The 24,757-nt window shown below is 42.5% G+C and overlaps 1 protein-coding gene across 1 annotated transcript; it reads right to left on the bottom strand.

Moving 5' to 3' along the window:
* Positions 1 to 99: 99 nt before the first annotated feature.
* Positions 100 to 24,735, bottom strand: LOC115149003 (cGMP-dependent 3',5'-cyclic phosphodiesterase). The gene is made up of 29 exons (XM_029691437.1): positions 24,366 to 24,735; positions 14,928 to 15,017; positions 14,624 to 14,715; positions 14,391 to 14,500; positions 14,179 to 14,228; positions 13,871 to 13,930; positions 13,616 to 13,769; positions 13,426 to 13,478; positions 13,245 to 13,319; positions 13,102 to 13,143; positions 12,706 to 12,774; positions 12,450 to 12,580; positions 12,215 to 12,326; positions 10,304 to 10,343; positions 10,144 to 10,207; positions 7,166 to 7,247; positions 6,861 to 7,035; positions 6,620 to 6,732; positions 6,373 to 6,450; positions 6,126 to 6,248; positions 5,842 to 6,035; positions 5,654 to 5,741; positions 3,465 to 3,512; positions 3,101 to 3,175; positions 2,899 to 2,998; positions 2,684 to 2,796; positions 2,494 to 2,532; positions 2,259 to 2,365; positions 100 to 2,104 (listed from the first exon to the last, which is right to left on the bottom strand). The coding sequence occupies exons 1-29, from the start codon at positions 24,468 to 24,470 to the stop codon at positions 1,813 to 1,815; spliced, it is 2,874 nt and encodes a 957-aa protein (XP_029547297.1). The 5' UTR covers positions 24,471 to 24,735; the 3' UTR covers positions 100 to 1,812.
* Between the last annotated feature and the right edge of the window lie 22 nt (positions 24,736 to 24,757).

Here is a 24,757-nt window from a genome sequence, read left to right as displayed (position 1 = left end):
TCATCAGCTAAATGCTCCAGTATTACAGATTTTTTTTAAAGAGAAATATGGGGAGAGAAGGTGAAGATGAGGATTGAGAATGGACACGTACTCAACACATTGTGTGCAAAACATTTTATTTGTGCACAGATATTAGGAACAAATATAAATATCCAGTGCATCATGTTAACATGTAGATTCAAGAATTCACAGAATTATCTATATTTTTGGTATTTGGAAATGGAAAAAGGCAAACAGACACATCAACATAAGAACTTAATATAGTTAGCTGTTACAAAAACCAACATGCATATCGACCCCATGCCATTTCTACATGTCACACATTCAAAAAGCAATGTCCAAATCAGACCAGATTACACAAACTCTGAAAACAGTGTTTGGAGGGGATACGGGGGAGAAGAAACATGTTAAGAAAAATGTGTGCTATAAACTAGTAAATTGAGAACTTAAAAAATATATACAGTAGGCCTCAATTATACATTCCAATCACCAACATTGTTATATATACACAATACCACAAAGTATATATATATTAACAATCGAGCAGTTTCTCATGTTGAAGGCAACCCAAACAAGGTAAGGCAAGCTTGTTACATTCTGTTTACAAACGGGTTGAAAATATGGTCCGTTACGGCATCCCGGCAAAATACATAGTGGGGGTGTGCTTACCGGTAAAACGTGAGCCTATCACAATTAATACAACATAGCCTATAGTTTTTTGGGGGTATTACAGAATTATTTAACATTACTGCATGTCAGCCACATCAAATTGAGGGTGCACAGTGCACTGTTGGGGTTTGGATGCTGAAATGATTTTGTGATTGGACTCATGTGCGCGGGTAGCCTACAGTGGTTGTGTTCATGCCACATTAAACGGCATAGGCGGCGTGCCAAAAGGCCAGGGGAAGCTTTCCCTAAAGTAAATTGAATTAATTTGCCGAAATTATATGGCCTAATTAGCTTAATCCTGTCTATACATAAATAAAATCATTCAAAATAGTACATTTGGACAGTGCAGGCTGCAAATACCAAAATCGATGATTGAGTTACTACTGTCAGTGAAAAGCAGAGACCTAACCAGGCATATCGCAATATTTAAAAATACAATCGCGGAAAATCTGTTTGGAAAGCAAATGGCTATTGCTGTAAAGAGATGACAATGAAAATATCTGTATTTTATTTATCAAAATTCGTATGCTACTGTTCGCTCAATTAAGTTACCTTATTGGCACCAGCGGAGAACATCGGCCATATCCCGTGCATATTCACTGTCTTTGGAATTGGGTCAGTGCCACTTTTAGTGTTTATTGATCTGTTTGTCAGTGTTATCAGAGTAGGCTACCCTGTACTTTATGTAGGTTTAAAAAAATGCTTGCGCGCACCTGGGTGTTCCATACTGGTAAAAATGTTCATCTACGTTCACCCCTGGTTTACAATGTACATGGTTCTACCTGATGACCCTCAATACCTACCTTTAAAGATTCACACAAACTTCAAATATCATTGTGAGAAACTCAAGGCAAAGGAAAAATTATAATTTGTAAAATGAGTTAATAACCGTCATAATATTCTTCTCTCCAATTCTATGTATTTAATCATTTTCTGTGTCCCCCTGCTGTCTGCATTGTTTTTCACACCTACTGCAATGTGAGAGAATTATCATTTAGATGGTTGTACAGAAATCAGCCAAAACACTACACAACATCCTGTAAAATAGGTGTCTTTGCAGGGGGAGGTAATAAAATAATGATTGAGCCACGATCCATTTTGGGAATGACATAATATAAAATCAAAATCACTTTGATGTAGGTGTTAGTTCTCCATGACTCCTGGCTGTCTTGCTGTGGCCTCGGGCTGGGCTGGAGGGCTACCATTGGTCTCATCATCCATTTCCTGCTCTGTCTGTCTGTCCTGTCCTCCCTGTTCCGTCTGTCCGTTCTGCTCAACCTGTAGCTGCTCAAACTCTGCATCTAGGTAGTCCAGAGAATCGTTGCCGGGCCACCGCTTAATGTTGAGCTTGTGAGAGACCCTACCCCACTGTTCTCTGTTGGTAGCCACGGTTTCATACAGCTCTGCCGACCTGGGGAACAGGTCCTGGAGGAGTCTGTAGGAGGAAAGCCGGGGGGGGGAGTATAGTCAGACAAGCTAAGGAGGGTCCACTAATATGCATATACAACAAAAAACAGTTTTCATTGTCTGAGAACAATTACACCCATCATCTCCCAGATTTGGGTGTTAGGGATCAGTCAGAGGCTCACTTATAGATGGGCATGGCTATGTGCTCCATGAAGCTTGTCTGCAGCTCTGGGATGTAGGCCTTCTCCCTGTCCATCATCTCACTGGGACGGTTCCCCATAGCCTTCTCCTGCAGCCACAAGCACAGAGACACACTCTCACACAGAGGAAATCGTAAAAGTCCCTGTACCACATGGAGACAGAAAACAATATGAGGCATACCATGTTGGGCATTCAATAAAAAAAATCCATACATACCAGATCTCCTTGAGAAAAGAATTCCTTGTAAATAAGTCCCTGAAACAAAAACAGACATGCATTTCATGTGAACATACTGCATGGAGGCCTACACCATCTTACTAAGACCAATAAAAGTGATGTAAATGTGATAAAGAAGGTGAGAACACAGTTGGTTTATTAAAGGATTGAGATCTGAGTGGGTTCTTACTGCGATCTTCCAGGTGGTCTTCCAGTCCTTGGTCTGGTCAGAGAGGTCACAGGAGGTCATGATCAGGCACAGTAGCAGGTTATGGTGCTGAGGGTCTTTGGTGTTGTAGCCCACTGGAAGACACAACAGACAGTATGATTATTAAAAGAAATGGTAGAGAAGTGAAGTGCTACCTTCCATAAGACACTGAGACAGGATGTAGGGGGATAACTTACCGTCTGCCATTTTCTGCAGATCCTTCAGGATCCGTAGGTGATGAGCCAAGTCTGTGGCTAGGATGATGTCCCTCATCAGGTCAAGCATCCTCTGGTAGTCCTGGCAATCAAAAAAACAACGTGGAAATGAGTCAAAATAGTACAACACCAACTAAAAAACCTTGAGAAAAGAGTATAGTCCTTACATTGCTTTTTGTTTTACCTTTCTAGATAACTTTTCAAAGATGTTGCAGCCCTGGGTGTTGAGTATGGCAATCGTCTGAGCAAAGTGGTGCCTCTGGAAATGAGAGCCAATTCAATGTCAGTGGTGAGGTTGCAATTATATTTCATATCCAGTTGAGGGCAGAAACAACCCAGTGCACCATCGAGCCATGGTTTTGCCTAGGGAAAACCTAGTCAGTTGCACAACTGAATGCATTCAACGGAAATTTGTCGTCCACATTTAACACAAACCCGCTGAATTAGAGAGGTGCAGGTGGCTGCCTTAATTGACATCCATGTCATCGGCTCCTAGGGATGAGGGACATGCATAATACCATTTTGATTCATTAAGTATTTGTGTTTACCTCCAGCACAGATCCCTCAGAACTATACAGGCCAGCCAACACAGATTTCTGGAAAAAAAGAAGACAGAAGAGCTTGTTTGTGTAGTACACTCTTCTGTGGCAGTTGGTATGATATACAGTGCATTCGGAAAGTTTTCAGACTCCTTGACTTTTTCCACATTTTGTTACGTTACAGCCTTACTCTAAAATGGATTAACAAAAACAAGTATCCCTCAATCTACAAACAATACCCCATAATGACAAAGCAAAAACAGGTTTTTAGAAATGTTTGCAAATGTATTAAAAAGCACCTTTGGCAGCGATTACAGCTTCAAGTCTTCTTGTGTATGACACTGCAAGCTTGGCACACCTTTATTTGGGGAGTTTCTCCCATTCTTCTCTGCAGATCCTCAAGCTCTGTCAGGTTGGATGGGGAGGTTTGCTGCACAGCCATTTTCAGGTCTCGCAAGAGATGTTTGATCGGGATCAAGTCTGGGCTCTGGCTGGGCCACTCAAGGACTTTCAGAGACTTGTCCCAAAGCCACTCCTGCATTGTCTTGGCTTTGTGCTTAGGGTCGTTGTCCTGTTGGAAGGTGAACTGGCTGCCTGTTGAGGCTAGGGTGTCCCAGATTAGACTAGGTTTGGTTTACAGGAGTATTTATGGTCCTGCGCCCAGATATCTAAGTGACTACTTTCCTCGTGTTAGGGATGCACACAATCACGGCACCAGCTCAGGTGTTGCTGATGTGTGCTTATACAGGTTCAGAAGTAATGCTGGGAAAGGTACTTTCTTGTATACTGGAGCCTCAGAATGGAATGAGTTGCCTCTGTGCCCATATGAATAACCCCTATGATGTAACTGGAATGATGAGATAGATGTTCTTCTCTGTTTTTGTTTTATTATTTCACTGCCATACTGTGTTCCATCTTGTCTAGCCATCTTGTCTCAAGAGGACCACAATGGAAATAAGTCCCAGACCTTATTGTGTGTTATCCTCAATGATTTTATTCATGTGCATGTATGGCTTTTAAGTTTTATGTGTGCTTGTTTTTTAAAAGGGTCGAATTAATAAACTAAACTAAACTAAACTAAACTGAACATATGCCTCACTATGAGGTCTTGAGTGCTCTGGAGCAGGGTTTTATCAAGGATCTCTCTATACTTCTCTGTTCATCTTTCCCTCGTTCCTAACTAGTCTCCCAGTCTCTGCCTCTGAAAAACATCCCCACAGCATGATGCTGCCACCACCATGCTTCACCGTAGGGATGGTGCCAGGTTTCCTCCAGATGTGACGCTTGGCACTCAGAAAAAAATAGTTCAATCTTGGTTTCATCAGACCAGAGAATCTTGTTTCTCATGGTCTGAGAGTTGTTTAGGGTGCCTTTTGGCAAACTCCAAGCGACCTGTCGCACATTTTACTGAGGAATGGCTTCTGTTTGGCCGCTCTACCATAAAGGCCTGATTGGTGGAGTGCTGCAGAGATGGTTGTCCTTCTGGAAGGTTCTCCCATCTCCACAGAGGAACTCTGGAGCTCTGTCAGTGACCATCGGGTTCTTGGTCACCTCTCTGACCAAGGGCCTTCTCCCCCGATTGCTTAGTTTGGCCGGGCGGCCAGCTCTAGGAAGAGTCTTGGTGGTTCCGCACTTCTTCCATTTAAGAATGATGGAGGCCACTGTGTTCTTGGGGACCTTCAATGCTGCAGAAATGCTGTGCCTTGACACAATAATGTCTCGGGGCTCTACGGACAATTCCTTTGACCTCATGGCTCAGTTTTTGCTCTGTCATGGCACTGTCAACTGTGGGGCCTTATATAGACAGGTGTGTGGCTTTCCAAATAATGGCCAATCAATTGAATTTACCACAGATGGACTCCAATCAAGTTGTAGAAACATCTCAATGATGATCAATGGAAACCGGATGCACCTGAGCAAACGTTTCAGTCTCAAAGCAAAGGGTCTGAATACTGTAAATAAGGTATTCCTGTTTTTTATTTAGAATACATTTGCAAAAATGTCTAAACCTGTTTTCGCTTTGTCATTATGGGGTATTGTGTGTAGATTCAGGGAAAAAAAATGTTTTAATACATTTTAGAATAAGGCTGTAACATAACAAAATGTGGATAAGGGGACGGGGTCTGAATTCTTTCCAAATGCACTGTAGATATACATACAGCTAGGAGTCTGTGTGTTTGTGGTATGTTGGATCTTACCGATGCCACCTGGAAGGAGTTGTTGGTCCCTCTGTGGTCCAAGTCATGACACATGCAGGACACAAAAAGAGCAAACATCTCGATGTCCCTGAAACAAGAGAACGCTGCGGTGTGAGTTGAGGTGTTCATGAGTGTGTTTCACTTTACTGTAGCAAAGTTTGTAAATGCTTATCTCTGTGTGTTCATACTCTAGGTAGTTGGAGAGCTCCAGGTTCTTGCAGAGGAGGTAGCAAAAATGAGAGACTGAGAATGCGTGCATCCAGTTGTGATATGGAGGATCCCTGTAGCCTCTCTTCACCATCAGACAAAACCTGGCCAGCGTGTGCATGTTGATCTTGTAGGTGTTTATGAAGCCCATGTCCTCAAACATGCTGATAATGGCCTGAAAACAGGAGGCGTGATTGAGAGACATGAGAAAAAAGAAATTATACTACCAGTGTATTTCTCCAAGAGTGTGTGTTGATTGTCTCACCGTGGGTGTGCTGTCGTCTGACAGGGAGCGAGGTGTGTAGGTGAAGCTGGAGAAGCTGGGGTAGATTTCCCCTACAGGCTGGATTCCCACAGTCAGTAGCCGGGTCACTTCCTCCTCTGACACCTGACAGACAGGGTCAAAGGTCAGGACATTAACTGCCAAATATAACAAACTGACTGGATCTGCATTCATAGGTTGAAGAGATTAGTTGAATAGGTTGAAGAAGAGCTCTGATTGGATGCTTTACCATCATGTGGTACTTCATCATCTCATTGGCCAGCTGACTCCTAAACTGGGCTTCGTCAACCCTCTTATACAGGAGGGACTGAGGGAGGAACAGACAGCACAGGAGTCATTCATCATGATGACAACATTGATTAACACTAAGGTGTCATCAACAATCTATCAATATCCTTACTCTATAGGGAAAAAAATCTGGTAATAATCAGTTATAAGGTCTATAGGATACGCAAAGGGGATGCCTGTGCACTCACATGAGCGATGCTGATGCCACAGTATATGGAGAAGGCTGTGGCCATGTCCTCATCCAGGCGGGTGAACCATGGTCCATTAGTCTTGTTGACCAACTCAGCCACCCCAATCACTTCTGAACCCACAGAGAAAGTGAGAGAGAGGGAGAAAGAGAAAGATGATAGATGTATGTGTATAGATATAGATCAGAAATAGGGAGAGGGGGAAATGGAGAGAGAAAGACAAAGAGAGACAGAGACAGACCTCCGTGTTCGTCCTTTATGGGGAAGCAGAGGATGTTGCGTGTCCTGAAACCTGTGCTGTCGTCCACGGCGCGGTAGAAGAGAGGGTGGGAGTAGGCATCTGTGATGTTGAGGATCTTCCCTGTGGTGGCCACATGGCCTGCTATGCCCTGGTCAGCAGGGATACGCAGCTCTGTCTGAGATGAGAAGAAAAAGGCAATTATACTATGGAAATAACATCCATTTACAATAAAATGTTATCTTATACTAAACTTAAAGTCTGTTGATTAGGGCTTTGATGTGAGTGAGTTTAGGATAAAGACCCACTTCCTCATTGATAACCACTCCTCCATCAAACACCTTGGCAACCAGCTCATGACTGACACTGTCCAACAGGAACACAGAACAACTGGAGGAGAGAAAGATGGGTCATATTAATCAGTGATACTAAGGCTGTGCTCGAATACCCATACTAACATACTGTATACTACATACTAGTTGAGTATGTATACAGTCGTGGCCAAAAGTTTTGAGAATGACACAAATATTAATTTCCACAAAGTTTGCTGCTTCAATGTCTTCAGATATTTATGTCAGATGTTACTATGGAATACTGAAGTATAATTACAAGCAGTTCATAAGTGTCAAAGGCTTTTATTGACAATTACATGAAGTTGATGCAAAGAGTCAATATTTGCAGTGTTGACCCTTATTTTTCAAGACCTCTGCAATCTGCCCTGGCATGCTGTCAATTAACTTCTGGGCCACATCCTGACTGATGGCAGCCCATTCTTGCATAATCAATGCTTGGAGTTTGTCAGAATTTGTGGGTTTTTGTTTGTCCACCCGCCTCTTGAGGAATGACCACAAGTTTTCAATGGGATTAAGGTTTGGGGAGTTTCCTGGCCATGGACCCAAAATATCGATGTTTTGTTCCCCGAGCCACTTAGTTATCACTTTTGCCTTATGGCAAGGTGCTCCATCATGCTGGAAAAGGCATTGTTAATCACCAAACTGTTCCTGGATGGTTGGGAGAAGTTGCTCTCGGAGGATGTGTTGGTACCATTCTTTATTCGTCGCTGTGTTCTTAGGCAAAATTGTGAGTGAGCCCACTCCCTTGGCTGAGAAGCAACCCCACACATGAATGGTCTCAGGATGCTTTACTCTTGGCATGACACAGGACTGATGGTAGCGCTCATCTTGTCTTCTCCGGACAAGCTTTTTTCTGGATGCCCCAAACAATGCCCCAAACACCTTTTGCAGAATATCAGTCTGTCCCTGATGTTTTTCCTGGAGAGAAGTGGCTTCTTTGCTGCCCTTCTTGACACCAGGCCATCCTCCAAAAGTCTTCACCTCACTGTGCGTGCAGATGCACTCACACCTGCCTGCTGCCATTCCTGAGCAAGCTCTGTACTGGTGGTGCCCCGATCCCGCAGCTGAATCAACTTTAGGAGACGGTCCTGGCACTTGCTGGACTTTCTTGGGCACCCTGAAGCCTTCTTCACAACAATTGAACCACTCTCCTTGAAGTTCTTGATGATCCAATAAATGGTTGATTTAGGTGCAATCTTACTGGCAGCAATATCCTTGCCTGTGAAGCCCTTTTTGTGCAAAGAAATGACGACGGCATGTGTTTCCTTGCAGGTAACCATGGCTGACAGAGGAAGAACAATGATTCCATGCACCACCCTCCTTTGAAGCTTCTAGTCTGTTATTCAAACTCAATCAGCATGACAGAGTGATCTCCAGCCTTGTCCTCGTCAACACTCACACCTGTGTTAACGAGAGAATCACTGACATGATGTCAGTTGGTCCTTTTGTGGCAGGGCTGAAATGCAGTGGAAATGTTTTTGGGGGATTCAGTTCATTTGCACGGCAAAGAGGGACTTTGCAATTAATTGCAATTCATCTGATCACTCTTCATAACATTCTGGAGTATATGCAAATTGCCATCATACAAACGGAGGCAGCAGACTTTGTGAAAATGTATATTTGTGTAATTCTCAAAACTTTTGGAACGACTGTACTATATACTATTAGATCATTTTAGTATACTGTAAGCGAACGGTATCGTTTCAGTTGAGCGTACTAGAGCTTCGCCTGTCTACCGGAAGTTGATGCTGTTGCTATGCAACCTGTTGCTAGCTTGTTAGCATAACAAATTACTAACTAAACATTTTATGATTTTGGTTGTGTGTGTAAATTCAATCTGGAGTGCCAGAGTGCGCTCTAGGCGTTCGTAAGTCTCTAGAGTGTTGTCAGATTGTCCATTCGTAAATTCAGAGCGTTTCGCTTTTGTAGCGTTCAATGGCAGTCAAGCACCCAAGCTAACTGGCTAACGTTGGCTAACTACTTCCAGACACAAATGAGAACACCTCACTCTGACCATTTTACTCACCCTCGCACAGCTGGTTAAGCTGTTTTCATGTTATCCAGAGCGTTGGTGACTGTAACTATACTGCTGGCAACAATATATATATATATATATATATATTTTTTTTTTAAATTCTTATTTACAATGACTGCCTTAATTACGCTTTTTTTGCCAATGTTTACTGACACCGGCCATATTCAACGGGTGTTGAGCGTTCGTAAATTCATCACTTATTCTGCGGGAGAGTGCTCTGAAATCTGAGTAGATAGCCAGAATTAGCACTGTCCATTGAAATGCACAATGACTCTACCACTTAGCTAAAAATGATGTCAATAAACATTGGGTGGTTAGTTAGATAGCATATAGTTAATATACTGCCTGGCAAGTTCGATGTATTAGTAGCCAACTAATGTTAGGTAACTGGCTATCATACCGGTACATTCTGCTATAATGCTATGTGGTTGGTAAGGATAGCATAGCTAACAAATTGTCAGCCAACATAACGTGTAATGTAACTTGTTTGAAAAATCATTACTTTATTACATTGCTCAACATTTTCTTAACATTTGTCATAATTAGTTAAAGCAATGAATTTGTATCCGCTCTGTCCGACTTCTTTGCTTCGGCTGAATATTTTCCGCCATTTTCTTCAAATCTGAAAACGTTGTGAAGCCACGCCCATTTTCTGAAGAATTGTATTAATGACCCTAAAGCACGGAAATAGTGTCCAGTGCATGTATACTTCGTATTTTGGTGAATTTAGTACGACATCCGGGAACTTTGGCATACTAACTATATCCATACTATGACCTATAAGCATACTATATACTCAATTCATGTCACAAATAGTGCGGTTAGTATGAGTATTCGAACACAGCTTTAGGCTTTTGTTACAATGCTTGTGATAGCCTTATGGTAATACAGTACTTACATTTCTGCACTGGTGAGACTCCGTGCTTCTGCAATGATCTCTTTTAGCAGGACTGATACATCATCTGGAGACCGAGATATATAAATGTTGTTATAACAGCAAAAAATGATGCCCCACTGTACCACTAAAACAAGGATAATAGGTAAAGTATGATACTTACCCAGGTGTGTGAAAAGGTTTTTGGCGACCTGAAGCAGTGCCTATATGAACACAGACAGACACAGGAAACAGTTGAGAAGACTAGAAGCGTATTTGTGGGCTAGCTAAAGATTCTCACCAAGTTAGGGATCGTGATGGACAAAGGGCAGTTACTCCGAGCAAGGCTCAGTAAATTGGGTGGTCAGTCCCTCAAAATGCTACTGAATTACTACATAAAACCTTGTCGCGCAGTAGTGACTATGTAGGGATTGTGAAGTGAATGTGTAGTTTATGCACTACTCAAGATACACAAGTAGAGTTGTGTACTTTTCAGTAGGAAACAGTATTGTTTCCAGTAGTAATCAGGTAGATTTTTACTACTTGATGTTCTTGGCCTAAGCAAGTCTCTTCTTCTTATTGGTGTCCTTTAGTAGTGGATTCTTTGCAGCAATTCGACAATGAAGGCCTGATTCACGCAGTCTCCTCTGAACAGTTGATCTTGAGATGTCTGTTACTTGAACTCTGGGAAGCATTTATTTGGGCTGCAATTTCTGAGGCGGGTAACTCTAATGAACTTATCCTCTGCAGCAGAGGTAACTCTGGATCTTCCTTTCCTGTGGCAGTCCTCATGAGAGTCAGTTTCATTATAGTGTTTGATGTTTTTTGCTACTGTACTTGAATAAACTTTCTTTAGTTCTTGAAATTTTCTGGATTGACTGACCTTCATGTCTTAAAGTAATGGACTGTCATTTATCTTTGCTTATTTGTGCTGTTCTTGCCATAATATGGACCGTAATAGGGCTATCTTCTGTATACCACCCCTACCTTGTCACAACATAACTGATTGTCTCAAACGCATTAAGAAGGAAAGAAATTCCACAAATTAACTTTTAACAAGGCACACCTGTTAATTGAAATGCATTCCAGGTGACTACTTCATAAAGCTGGTTGAGAGAATGCCAAGTGTGTGCAAAGCTGTCATCGAGGCAACGGGTGGCTACTTTGAAGAATCTCAAATAGAAAATATATTTTGATTATGTTTAGCACTTTTTTTGGTTACTACTATGTGTTATTTCATAGTTTTGATATCTCCACTATTATTCTACAATGTAGAAAATAGTACAAATAAAGGAAAACCCTTGAATGAGTAGGTGTGTCCAAACTTTTGACTGGTACTGTAAATACTATGCATGCCAGTCTCTGTTGGCTAAGAGTTTAGGAGAGACTGACTGCATCACTTCTTTTTATAATAAACGTGTTAAAGTCCAAATTGTTTGCATAGTCAACTTACACACAGCTCTGACACACACTTACCCCACCAGACATGCCACCAGGGGTATTTTCACAGTCCCCAAATCCAGAACAAATTCAAGAAAGCGTACCATTATTGCATGGAACTTCCTTTTATCTCATATTGCTCAAAATGAACAGCAAATCTGATTTTAAACTGATGAAGCAACATCTCACGACACAATGCCTCTCCCCTATTTGACCTAGATATGTTTTGTGTATGTATTGATATGTAGGCTATGTGTACCGTTTTAAAATTCATGTAGTTCTGTCCTTGAGCTGCTCTTGTTTATTAATGTTCTGTATTATATCATGTTCCATATTTTCTGTGAACTCCAGGAAAAGTAGCTGCTGCTTTCACAACAGCTAATGGGGATCCCAATAAAATTCCAAATACCCAAAAGTTCAGTAGTTACATAGTCATTAATGGGGAATTATGTAGTGATTTGGGAAGGAATAATGTAGTGTTCACCGGTAGTGAAATGTCCCAATTTACTACATAAATCACTACTGGTTTACTACACATCTCAATAGCAATCAAGTAGTAAAACAGTACATTTTGTGCAGATCTTGTGTAGTAGTGATGAGTAGTAATTCAGTGGTACTTTTTCATGAGGGGGGCAGTCAGGTAGCGTCTCCTTACCTGGCATTCATACTTGAGTCTCTGTTCCTTTTGGAAGGCCAGTGTGCTGGTCAGTACTGAGGAAGTGTAGCAGAAACAGTGCTGCACTATGTGTTCATCCACCTCTGTGTGTCTGGAGAATGACAAGCACACACACATTTTACAGTAAGACACAAACCTATGCAGCTATTCATGCACGCACGCATACACTCAGACAGAAGTTTGCATGCTTATGCTAACACACACAGCTCTATACCTGTCTGCTCCTTTTTTGTTGAAGGCACAGGCAAGAGCCACAACCTTGGTGGTGGCCCGACACTCAACAGGAACACACAGCATGGAGAGAACTTCAAATCCCAGAGTGCTGTTCAGCTGCTGGTGTTCTTCCTACAGTATCAGCCCAGAGAAGAGGGAAAAGGGGCAGAGATGTAGAGGACAGGACCATCAAACATATCCAAACGTACTACTGTTAACACTACAATACTGATCAGGGGACATTTCAGGGTTCTTACTTGAGTGACGTCTTGCAGGGAGATGCTCTTCCTCTTCTCCACAGCCTGACCAAGGTTGCCAAATGTCAGCTGGACCCCAGACAGACAGACAGAGTGAGGGTCAGGCAGACAGAGTGAGGGTCAGGCAGACAGAGTGAGGGTCAGGCAGACAGAGTGAGGGTCAGGCAGACAGAGTGAGGGTCAGGCAGACAGAGTAAGGGTCAGGCAGACAGAGTGAGGGTCAGACAGACAGAGTGAGGGTCAGGCAGACAGAGTGAGGGTCAGGCAGACAGAGTGAGGGTCAGGCAGACAGAGTGAGGGTCAGGCAGACAGAGTGAGGGTCAGGCAGACAGAGTGAGGGTCAGGGGCACAGGTGGTAATGTCATAGGGATAGAAGGGCTGCGTTGTATAACTTACAGGGAAACTGATCTCCGCCTTCAGAACCTTGTCTCCAACTACCTGAGGAATAACAAAGACATCTAACAAACTTGTTTTTGTTTGAATTTTTTGCACTTTTGCTTCATTTTAGAATATTGAATATTGTGTGTGTACATGTGTACCTGACAGAACAGCTGTTGGTTATCCTCTGATACCAGAAGTAAACAACAGCACAATGAATGAGTCTGCTCCTCCAGCTGTGACAACAACAATACAACCGATTCAGTCAAACAGTCACTCTGTGTATCAATGAAATGATCAACCAGCTTTTATAAATGAGTTTATTTCTGGTTCTGGACTCACATAACGGATTACTTTTAGTTGGAGGGTGGCAGCATCCAGGTCATACAGCTCTCCTATAGTAGACAGTGAAAGAATCGACAACGTCATTACACATAGTAATATATTCTTACCTACTATTATCCGATAGACTCGACAATGATGTGTCTATAGACGGCAGAATACACGTGCTGGCCCCATCGCACTATCATACCACAAAGCCTCAGGATCTGATGGTCCAGTACACTGTAGTCCACATCAGGTGTTGTCATCCTGGTCAGGGATAGATATGATTTCCTGTTGACCGCTAACCCCTGGGTGAGCCTTTGACCCTGCAGGGCCTGGACTCTCTTACAGGCTACGGTGACCTGTGAGGAAAATCAGAGTTGTACCAGCAGTAGGCCTGCTGTCTCAGAATGTGATCCTATTAAAGGACTGGTGGGTCTGGAGAAGGACACTTCAGACTCACATGTCTCTCCAGGACATCAAGGCTTTGTTCCTGAGCTTTAGTGGGCTGTGCACAGCAAACCTTTCAGAATAGAGAAGACACCGTGTAACATTCAGTCATATTAAAGTGATATCTTTGATAATGTAAGGCAGAGAGGTGAGAGGGTTATGAGGGCAGCAGGTAGCCTAGCAGTTAATAGCGTTAGGCCAGTAACAGAAAGGTTGCTGGTTTGAATCCCTGAGCCGACTAGGTGAAAAATCTGTCTATGTGCCCTTGAGCAAGGCACTTAACCATAGTCGCTAAATGTAAATGATGAGGAGCATGCTCACCAAGAGGAGGGCGGTAGTTACACCCTGGTCCAGGATTGGAATGATCAACACTGTGGTGGAGGTGCAGAAGATGGATGGAAAAAAGATTGGGTAGAGAGGAGGAAAGTATTAGCCAGGAGGACGACTGTGGACTGTTTTGAACTCTCTTGAATCTTTTAGAGTATAGTTGCTGTTGCTTACCCTGCAACACAGCCAGATACACAAACACACACCTCTTTTGTCCTGCTGCAGTGGCTCTGTTAGTCTCTCTCTCTGTTGCTCCTGCAGTTCTGAGGAAGGAAGTCCTTCACACTGTACTCTCCTCTGCTGGACAACCACATCCCTTAGAAAGACAGAGATTTTATTGATTTAGGAACATTACAAACAATGTCTCTAGAGGGAAAATGAAGACTGAATTATCACGGTCTGAAGTACAGGTCAACTGGGCACCACATCAGCCCATTACCTGAGTCTCCCGTCCTTCGGTAGCTCATGGGGTGGTTCTTCACACCACAATCGTCCTGTCTCTGCATCTAATAGATAGACGTATACACTGTCCTATAATAGAGAGGGGGGGGGGCAGCCTGTTAGAGGAGGGAGAAAATATGGTTGTAAAAAATGTTTTGTAACATTATTTGGTCTGTTTTGTGCCATTCACTCTGTTTCCTGTTTCTCTGTCTACCCTCCCCCCAGGGAGAATACAGTATGGTGCTGAATAGGATGGAGACAGACCATATACATATATCATGATGGAGACAGTAGATACACACCACTTCATAAAAGACAGTCTGCAGAGCCTCTCTGATGGCATCCTGCAGGGAAGAGGAGTCTGTGACTGAGGCCAGTTGGAGCAATGCATACTGGGAAATAAAATAAGGGGAAAGAATAATTAATACTGTGGTGACTTTGATGCACAGATACACAGAGAAGAAGGAGGAGGAGGAGGAATGGGCTCTGGATGTTACTCACACAGAGCTGCCTCTCCAGTAGCTCATATTCACTGGAGACACATGCACTGTAGAGTACAGCCAGACCGACCAGTGACACTTACAACACACTCACCATTACATCAATCAATGCAGTATACTAGGCCTTATCTCAAAGGATTATCTGGGTCAATTCTCTAACTGTCAAACTGTGACTGACAACCCAACACTCAGCCTCCAGAAATTGTAAGACAGAATATAAAGTAAATTAAAGTAGACTATGTTATATTCATTGCATTACCAAAGGACATCCTGTGTTCCTTCATAATTTATCTAAATTATGGAAACTGGTTTTAATATTGTTTGATAGCTGTATTTTTTGCAATGACAACAGTTTAATGTTGACATGCACAGTGAATGCCCTGGAGAGGGTGCCTGTTTTATGGTGCCTTGTATCAGCTCGCGCACACATGTACACATGCTTACATACACACACTTGTCACACAGGCAACCTTCACTTGCCTTAGAGTAAATTACAAACAGGTCTGGAGAAACAACTTCATCATACACAGAGATACTCCTTAATCCCAGAAACCAGCGTGTGCTCAGTTAAACATCAAAAAACGAAAAACATTGTATTTAGGACAAATAATTCAATAAACCCTAAACCTCAACTACATCTTGTAATAAATAATTTGGAAATTAAGCAAGTTGAGGTGACTAAACTGCTTGGAGTAACCCTGGATTGTAAACTGTCATGGTCAAAACATGTTGATACAACAGTAGGTAACAATGGGAAAAGTCTCTCCATAATAAAGCGCTGTCCTGCCTTCTTAACAACACTATCAACAAGGCAGGACCTACAGGCCCTAGTTTTGTTGCACCTGGACTACTGTTCAGTCATATGGTCAGGGGCCACAAAAAAGGACCCTTGGAAAATTACAATTAGCTCAGAACAGGGCAGCACGGCTCGCCCTTAAATGTACATGTAGAGCTAACATTAATAATATGCATGTCAATCTCTCATGGCTCAAAGTGGAGGAGAGATTGACTTCATCGCTACTTGTTTGTGTAAGATGAGTTGACATGCTGAATGCACCGAGGTGTCTGTTTTAAACTAGTAGCACACAGCTCGGACACCCATGCATACCCCACAAGACATGTCACCAAAGGTCTCTTCACAATCCCCAACTCAAGAACAGACTATGGGAGGCGCACAGTACTATATAGATCCATGGCTACATGGAACTCTATTTCACATCAGGTAACTGATGCAAGCAGTAGAATCAAATTAGAAAAACAGATAAAAATACACCTTATGGAACAGTGGGGACTGTGAAGAGACACACACAGGTTCAGACACACATACACATGATAAGACACGCACTCTACACACACGTACACATGGATTTTGTATTGTAGATATGTGGTAGTAGAGCTGTGGCCTGAGGGAACACAATGTGTTGTGAAAATGTTATGAAATGTAATGTCATGTAATATTTTAAATTGTATATAACTGCCTTAATGTTGCTGGACCCCAGGAGCTGCCTTGGCAGCAGCTACTGTAATGGTGATCCTTAATAAATACAAATACAAATACAAAAATGGCATCCCTTTTATAAAATGTGCTATGCTGATTGACCTATGCTGCTGAACCTGATTCAGCAGTGCCTTGCTTGGCAACATCTTTCAACACTATCACTTTTCTCAAGAGCCCTTCAGAGGAGCAGAGCAAACATGACCTCGCCCTCTAGTGTCTGTGGAATGTACGTCATATAGGGTGTCTCAGGTAAATAACAGCACAGAAAGTAATAGTGTTCATGCTTGCATAGCAGCATCTGGTGTTTACCCTCTTTATCTTACAAGTGTGAGGAATTTCTGATACAAATGCTACTGACGTTGGAGTTATTTTACAGGCAGCAACACGTACCTGTGCACTCCTAAACATTGTGAATAAGGGAGGAAAACACACACACACACACACACACACAGATGCACACGCACACACCCAGGGTGAGTCAGACAAAGGTCATCTGAACCACCCCCAGCACCCATTGCATGTGGAGTCATGTGTCTGCTGGTTGAATTGATCTATGCTAAAGTTCACAGTAACCTTATGGAGAATATAAGCACAAAGTAATCACATCACCTGGGATCAATAGGATTCCTGCTACGCTATATGGCAGGCCAATCTGCTTTACAATATAGTGCTGCGTTAACTCCTGAGCAGCCTCATCTGAGGTTATTAACATTTGACCTTTGACCTGGGGCTATGGCAGGCCAGCCTGAAGGTGACATCTGTCTTTGTCTGAGTTTGAGCAGAATTGAAAAGTCTCTCCTCTGTCATTTCATAAGCAATACTAACAGTATCATTGCTGGCAAACACACTTCAAATCCTTTAAGAAAAAGATGGGGGAAAGGAAATCTCAACATAAGCCTGATCATATTTCTTGACTGCTGCAGCTAAAGCCAGAGTTGGCTTGTAAAGGTGTTGGATGAGAAAATTACTGAACAAGACCATGCAGGTGAGACCTACTGCAACGAATGAGTGAGCATTACCTTCCTGATTTTACACACACACACACACACACACACACACACACACACACACACACATACACACACGCACACAGTCACGCACACAAAGTAAATGAGTCCAGATTAGTGTTTATCTTTAGACAGTGTTCAGACTTTGTCCTATAAACAGTAGCGAGGTGTCTTGTAAGTTTGTTCCCATTAGTCTCCACTCTGGTGGAGGAATAGAATTATATTGTATATAATAGGATTCATACATGTCTTCCTGCTTTGGCGTCATTGGGCCTTTGTTCGCTGTATCTGCTTTATGTTTGGTACTGTGTGTATAGAAATGTACTGAAAATAGTCAGGAAGTTGTTCGTGTGGGATGTGTGAAGTAGGCTATGATACATAAATGAGACACACTGAAACAAGACTGGGACAGAAAACTAGGGCAGACATAGGGAGTGACAAAGAAGGGTCCTGCTTGTTAAAATTGACAAAGTTGGGGGAAGGAACATGCATGTGAGAGACAGAGAGATCAGAGAGAAAAAGAATGAGAGAGAGCATTACGTACATAGCTATGATAACATCATTTCACAGTCATTTCAGTGCATTAAACCCATATCTGAACGCGTCGTAAGGAAGATAAATAGGGGAAAATTCACAGTACCACCATCTGCCTACGTAGGCGACTAGCTTCTTAATCTCCTGGGAAGTTTTTGTAAACTCCATGTTTAGTTTACTACAGAGACCTCTTTCATCACATCAAGATAATGACAGTTGCACACAGACATGCCAAAACATCCACACCATCCTCACAGGAGTGTCAACACTATTACTCTGACCTGTATTCATTTGCTTGGCAGATACACTTATCTCTGGAGTCAAACATTTGTCTTTCAACCTTTACCTATGACAGGTAGCTCACTCACAATCTGCTATTTTCATCAGTTTATTACACATGGTGCTATCTGCTGCTAATATGTTAGTGTGTTAGGGGGTGTTCAGACCTTTTGGTTCAGCATTAAGCCATTGGAGGACTGCCTGAAAACACTGTGACTGAGCAATCTGAGGGGTTCATATAGAAATGTATAGTGTATTCGGAAACTATTCAGACGCCTTGACTTTACCCACCAAAAAAATTACATTACAGCCGTATTCTAAAATGTATTCAATAAAAAATGTTCCACATCAATCTACACACAATACCACATAATGACAAAGTGAAAACAGGTTTTTGAAATTTTGGCAAATGTATTAAGTATAAAAAAACAGAAATACCTTATATAGGTAAGTATTCAGACCCTTTGCTATGAGACTCGAAATTGTACTCAGGGGCATCCTGTTTCCATTGATCATCCTTGAGATGTTTCTACATATTGATTGGAGTCCACCTGTGGTAAATTCAGTAGATTGGACATGATTTGGAAAGGCACACACCTGTCTATATAAGGTCCCACAGTTGACAGTGCATGTTAGAGCAAAAACCAAGCCATGAGGTCGATGGAATTGTCCGTAGAGCTCCGAGACAGGATTATGTCGAGGCACAGATCTGGGGAAGGGTACCAAAACATTTCTTCAGCAAGAACACAGTGGCCTCCATCATTCTTAAATGGAAGAAGTTTGGAACCACTAAGACTCTTCCTAGAGCTGGCCGCCCGGCCAAACAAAGCAAACGGGGGAGAAGGGCCTTGGTCAGGGAGGTGACCAAGAACCCGATGGTCACTCTGACAGAGCTCCAGAGTTCCTCCAGAAGGACACCCATCTCTGCAGCACTCCACCAACCAGGCCTTTATGGTAGAGCTTGGAGTTTGCCAAAAGGTGCCTAAAGGACTCTCAGCCCATAAACAAGATTCTCTGGTCTGATGAAACCAAGATTGAACACTTTGGCCTGAATGCCAAGTGTCACGTCTGGAGGAAACCTGGCACCATCCCTACTGTGAAACATGGTGAAGGCAGCATCATGCTGTGGGGATGTTTTTCAGCAGCAAGGACTAGGAGACTAGTCAGGATTGAGGGAAAGCTGAACGTAGGAATGTAGAGAGAGATCCTTGATGAAAACCTGCTCCAGAGCGCTGAGGACCTCAGACTGGGGCGAAGGTTCACCTTCTAACAGGACAACGACCCTAAGCACACAGCCAAGTCAACACAGGAGTGGCTTCAGGACAAGTCTCTGAATGTCATTGAGTGGTCCAGCCAAAGCCCAGACTTGAACCCGATCAAACATCTCTGGAGAGACCTGAAAATGGCTGTGCAGTGACACACACCATCCAACCCGACAGAGCTTGAAAGGATCTGCAGAGAAGAATGGGAGAAACTCCCCAAAGACAGGTGTGCCAAGCTTGTAGTGTCATACCCAAGAAGACTCTAGGCTGTAATCGCTGACAAAGGTGCTTCAACAAAGTACTGAGTAAAGGTTCTGAATACTTATGTAAATGTGATATTTCAGTTGTTGTTTTTTTATATAAATTTGCTAAAATAAAAATAAAAAAGTTTTTTTGCTTTGTCATTATGGGGTATTGTGTGTAGTTTGATGAACATTATTATTTTTTAATCCATTTTAGAATAAGGCTGTAAGGTAACAAAATGTGGAAAATATCAATGGGTCTGAATACTTTCCGAATGCACGATTTGCCGGCACTCGACTTTGTCTCGGGCCTAACAACACCTGTGCCATTATATCCTCCGAACACAGCTTCTCTGGCATAATCACTTAAATATAGTATAGTAGTAAAAGTATAAGTAGCTTGTTTGAGTGGTTCTCAGCCTAATTCCATGTGAATAAGAGAGAAGATCGTAAGAGAATGTACCCTAGTACGGATGGATATAAATCAGTCATACTCCAGCTATGCAGATTTAGGAACTTCATCTAAACAGGAAAGTCTGAATCTATATAAACAATGTTGTCAAGGGCTTAATAGGATGACAGAAGAAAGATAAACACAGTGAGTGCCTCTCGCCCCCAGCCTCCACTATAGTCAGACAAACACTGTTTGTTGGTATCATTAAACAACAGGTGGGTTAGATGCTACATACCAAAGGTCTGAAGGATGGCCTGCTGATTCAGCTGTATATGAATCGGCCCAGATTGATTAGCAGCATGCTAGTTGTGGCCCAGAAATACCTTCCCTATTTTTACACAATTGCATGCGCACAGAGTGCGTCAGAGAGCTGACACTGACAGTAAAAAACACTGATTGAAGCCCTCACCCCAACTGTGCTTTGACAAGCTGCTCAACTGCCAACACCAGCCTTCCATCGGACCTGTCTCCATTTGCAAACAAATCTCTGGAGGGTGTTAGTTAGAGCTGAGCATCACCCACATTAAGAGGAACCCCACTGATAAGTGCTGTGGACAGACAGGAAACGCATCACAGAGTTCAGAGTTGTGCACCACTGTGGCATCACTAATGAGCAGACTCAACATGGGGTTCTATGGGCTTGACACTCAACAACATCAGAGTGGCGGTAACTCACCAGCACTACCAGCATTACGACCAGGAATATGACTTTCTTGAAGCGGATCCTTTGTTCGCACCACCCAGGGCAATTTAACTGATTCCAGAGACTGACCCAAAACAACGCCGGCGAATGAGAGGTACTCGGGGGCGGGCTTCTAGCCCGATTATGGAGATGCGCAAACCACCCACCGCTTCCGAGTATATTACTCGCTGTTCAGTCCCTGGATAATAAAGTTGATGAGCTCAGGGCAAGGGTTTCTTTCCAGAGAGACATCAGTGATTGTAACATACTCTGTTTAACGGAAACATGGCTCTCTCGGGATATACTGTCGGGGTCTGTCCAGCCATCTGGATTCTCAGTTCATCGCGCTGACAGGAATAAGCGTCTCTCTGGGAAGAAGAAGGGCGGGGGTGTATGTTTCATAATTAATGATTCATGGTGTAATTGTGATAACATTCAGGAACTCAAGTCCTTTTGTTCACCTGACCTAGAATACCTCACAATCAAATGCCGACCGTATTACCTTCCAAGAGAATTCTCTTAGATTATAGTCACAGCCGTGTATATCCCCCCTCAAGCCAATAACACGACGGCCCTCAAGGAACTTCACTGGGCTTTATGCAAACTGGAAACCATATATTCTGAGGCTGCATTTATTGTAGCTGAGGATTTTAACAAAGCAAATTTGAGAAAAAGGATGCCTAAATTCTATAAGCATATCGACTGTAGTACTCGCGCTGCTAAAACACTCAACCACTGTTACTCCAACTTCCGGGATGCGTACAAGGCCCTCCCTCGCCCTTCTTTTGGAAAATCTGACCACGTCTCCATTTTGCTCTTCCCTTCCTATAGGCAGAAACTCAAACAGGAAGTACCCGTGCTAAGGACTGTTCAACGCTGGTCTGACCAATCGGAATCCACGCTTCAAGATTGTTTTGATCACGAGGACTGGGATATGTTCTGGGTAGCTTCCGAGAATAATATTCACGAATAAACTGAGACGGCGACTGAGTTTATCAGGAAGTGTATAGGAGATGTTGTAACCACTGTGACTATTAAAACCTAGCCTAACCAGAAACCATGGACAAATGGCAGCATTTGCGCCAAACCGCTTTTAACCATGGCAAGGTGACTGGGAATATGGCAGAATGCAAATAGAGTAGTCATTCCCTCCGCAAGGCAATCAAACAGGCAAAACGTCAGTATAGAGACAAAGTGGAGTCGCAATTCAACGGCCCAGACACGAGACGTACGTGGCAGGGTCTACAGACAATCACTATTTATATAAATAATTTAGACAAAAATGTCCAAAATGCACAACTTCATTTTTATGCTGATGATACTGTTATTTACTGTTGTGCTTCATCTCTTACAAAAGCTTTCCAGAACTCGCAAACTGCTTTTAATACTGTTCAACATACCTTGTCTCAATTGAAGCTTATCCTCAATACTGACAAAACTAAACTACTGGTGTTTTCTAAAGCAAGAAATAGACCTCTGAACCTTTCACCTATTACTACCTGTCAGGTTCAGAGGTCTATTTCTTGCTTTAGAAAACACCATTAGTTTAGTTTTGTCAGTATTGAGGATAAGCTTCAATTGACACAAGGTATGTTGAACAGTATAAAAAGCAGTTTGCAAGTTCTGGAAAGCTTTTGTAAGAGATGAGGCACAACCGTAAATAACAGTATCATCAGCATAAAAATGAAGTTGCGCATTTTAGACATTTTTGTCTAAATTATTTATATAAATAGTGAATAAGAGAGGACCAAGTACAGAGCCTTGGGGCACACCATTAAAGACAGACAATTTAACAGACCTAAGCCCATCAAATTGAGTGCACTGAGTTCTATCAGACAGATAGTTAACAAACCATGCAACTGCATGCTCTGAAAGACCTACACTCGACAATCTCTGCCTTAGTATAGCATGATCAACTGTATCAAAAGCCTTAGAGAGATCAATAAAAAGTGAGACACATACACCTTAGCCAAATACGTAAAAACCTTGAACATGCCTATATATAGACAAGGACCTGTCCTCCTGCAGCTTTGGAGCCTGTGATTTGTGTGAGGGTCCAACGAGAATTTTTTGTGAATCCTCCAACAACGAAAATAGCATCAGAGGGCCAAAGAAGGTCACTTGGCAGGGGATTCCAAAATAATAAATGTTCCCCTTCTGTCTGGCTTCCATCACAGGTGAGTGAAAATATGCAACATTATGTCAGTCCTGTGCAATGTTTCCACAATGTCTGTGTTGTTGGTCCATGTTCCACTGTTAACTTAGAATTCATGCTACATTAACAGGTGTTTAGCGTGCTCTATCTCCCCCTTTCATCACATAAATACACAGACAAAGACACAGATACACACATATACACTCCACGTTGCCATCAGTAAAGCATGAACCATTTGACCAACCGGCACAGCCAACTAAACAGCGCAGCCAATCCAGAAGCATCTACAAATCAGCTGAGCATTGAAAATGTAAATACTTCCAACTCTGAACATGAGGGAACCATCTCTCCCTCGCAGTGACTTGCTCACTACTGCATGTCAAATGATTTCAGCTGAAACGTGACTGACAGCTGTCACTATGGTGTCCAATCATACAGTATCTCACAGACACATAAGCCAGTCCTATAGTTTTTAGAGTGCAGACACATGCAGTGGTGTAAAAGTACTTAAGTAGTTCTTTCAAGTATTTTTACTTAAGTAGTTTTTTTGTGGTATCTGTACTTTACTTTACTATTAATATATTTTTGACAACTTTTAGTTTTACTCCACTACATTCCTAAATAAATTAATATAAGTTTTACTCCATACATTTTCTATGACACCCAAAAGTACTTGTTACATTTTGAATGCTTAGCAGGACGGGACAATTGTCCAATCCACGCACTAATCAAGAGAACATCCCTGGTCATCCGTACAACCTCTGATCTGGCAGACTCACTAAACACAAATGCTTCGTTTGTAAATTATGTTGGAGTGTTGGAGAAAATCGTGCTGTTAGGTTTGCTTAATATAGGGAAATAATTTGTACTTTTACTTTTGATACTTAAGTATATTTTAGCAATTGCATGTACTTTTGATACTTAAGTATATTTCAAACCAAATACTTTTAGACTTTTACTCAAGTGGTATTTTACTGGGTGACTTTCATTTTTACTGGTTTGACAATGGGCACTTTTTCAGCTACTGGACACGTGGCAGGAGACAGTGTGAGGCTGGAACACTTTTTACTACTGTATGTCCTGGGGCTAGAAGAAGGAAGATAAGGGAAAGGAGAGCAGAGTCTTACCTGTACGGAGTTTGAATATGGCCCTCTCTCCTCCACCGGCGGGAACACCTGCCGTCCCCCTCCCCTGAAGAAGCGAAAGAGGGCAATAAGAACCCCCTGCAGCATACTGCCTACCTGTGTTTCTATAGCGCCCTCCTCTCCCTCTTTATCTCTATGTTTCGTTTTCTATTTGTCTCTCGCTGTCTTTCAGCCACTAACCCTTCGTCTCTATCAGTCTCCTTGGCTCTCTTCCTCTATTACTCTCCTGGTTGTCAGTGGAGACAGAGTCTCAGTACATAAACAAGCCTACCCATTTCTACACATGCTCCAGGCTTCTCACTCTCTCTTTTTCCCTCTCTCTCTCAAGGATCTCTTCAAATCTCCTCCTCCCTAACTCTCTCTCTACTCTGCCC

The sequence above is a fragment of the Salmo trutta genome, chromosome 15, assembly GCF_901001165.1.
Source record: "Salmo trutta chromosome 15, fSalTru1.1, whole genome shotgun sequence".
Classification (NCBI taxonomy): domain Eukaryota; kingdom Metazoa; phylum Chordata; class Actinopteri; order Salmoniformes; family Salmonidae; genus Salmo; species Salmo trutta.
Note: the sequence above shows the minus strand (reverse complement) of the source record. Positions and strands in the feature narration are given on the sequence as shown.

Bases quoted from the DNA above. Each gene is read 5' to 3' on its own strand.
- LOC115149003 (XM_029691437.1), bottom strand. From the start codon at position 24,470: ATGCTGCAGGGGGTTCTTATTGCCCTCTTTCGCTTCTTCAGGGGAGGG. The intron at 10,208-10,303 runs GTAAGTATCATA...CTCGGTCTCCAG, and splicing joins AAACCTTTTCACACACCTGG to ATGATGTATCAGTCCTGCTA. The intron at 2,105-2,258 runs GTGAGCCTCTGA...TTCCTCCTACAG, and splicing joins ATAGCCATGCCCATCTATAA to ACTCCTCCAGGACCTGTTCC.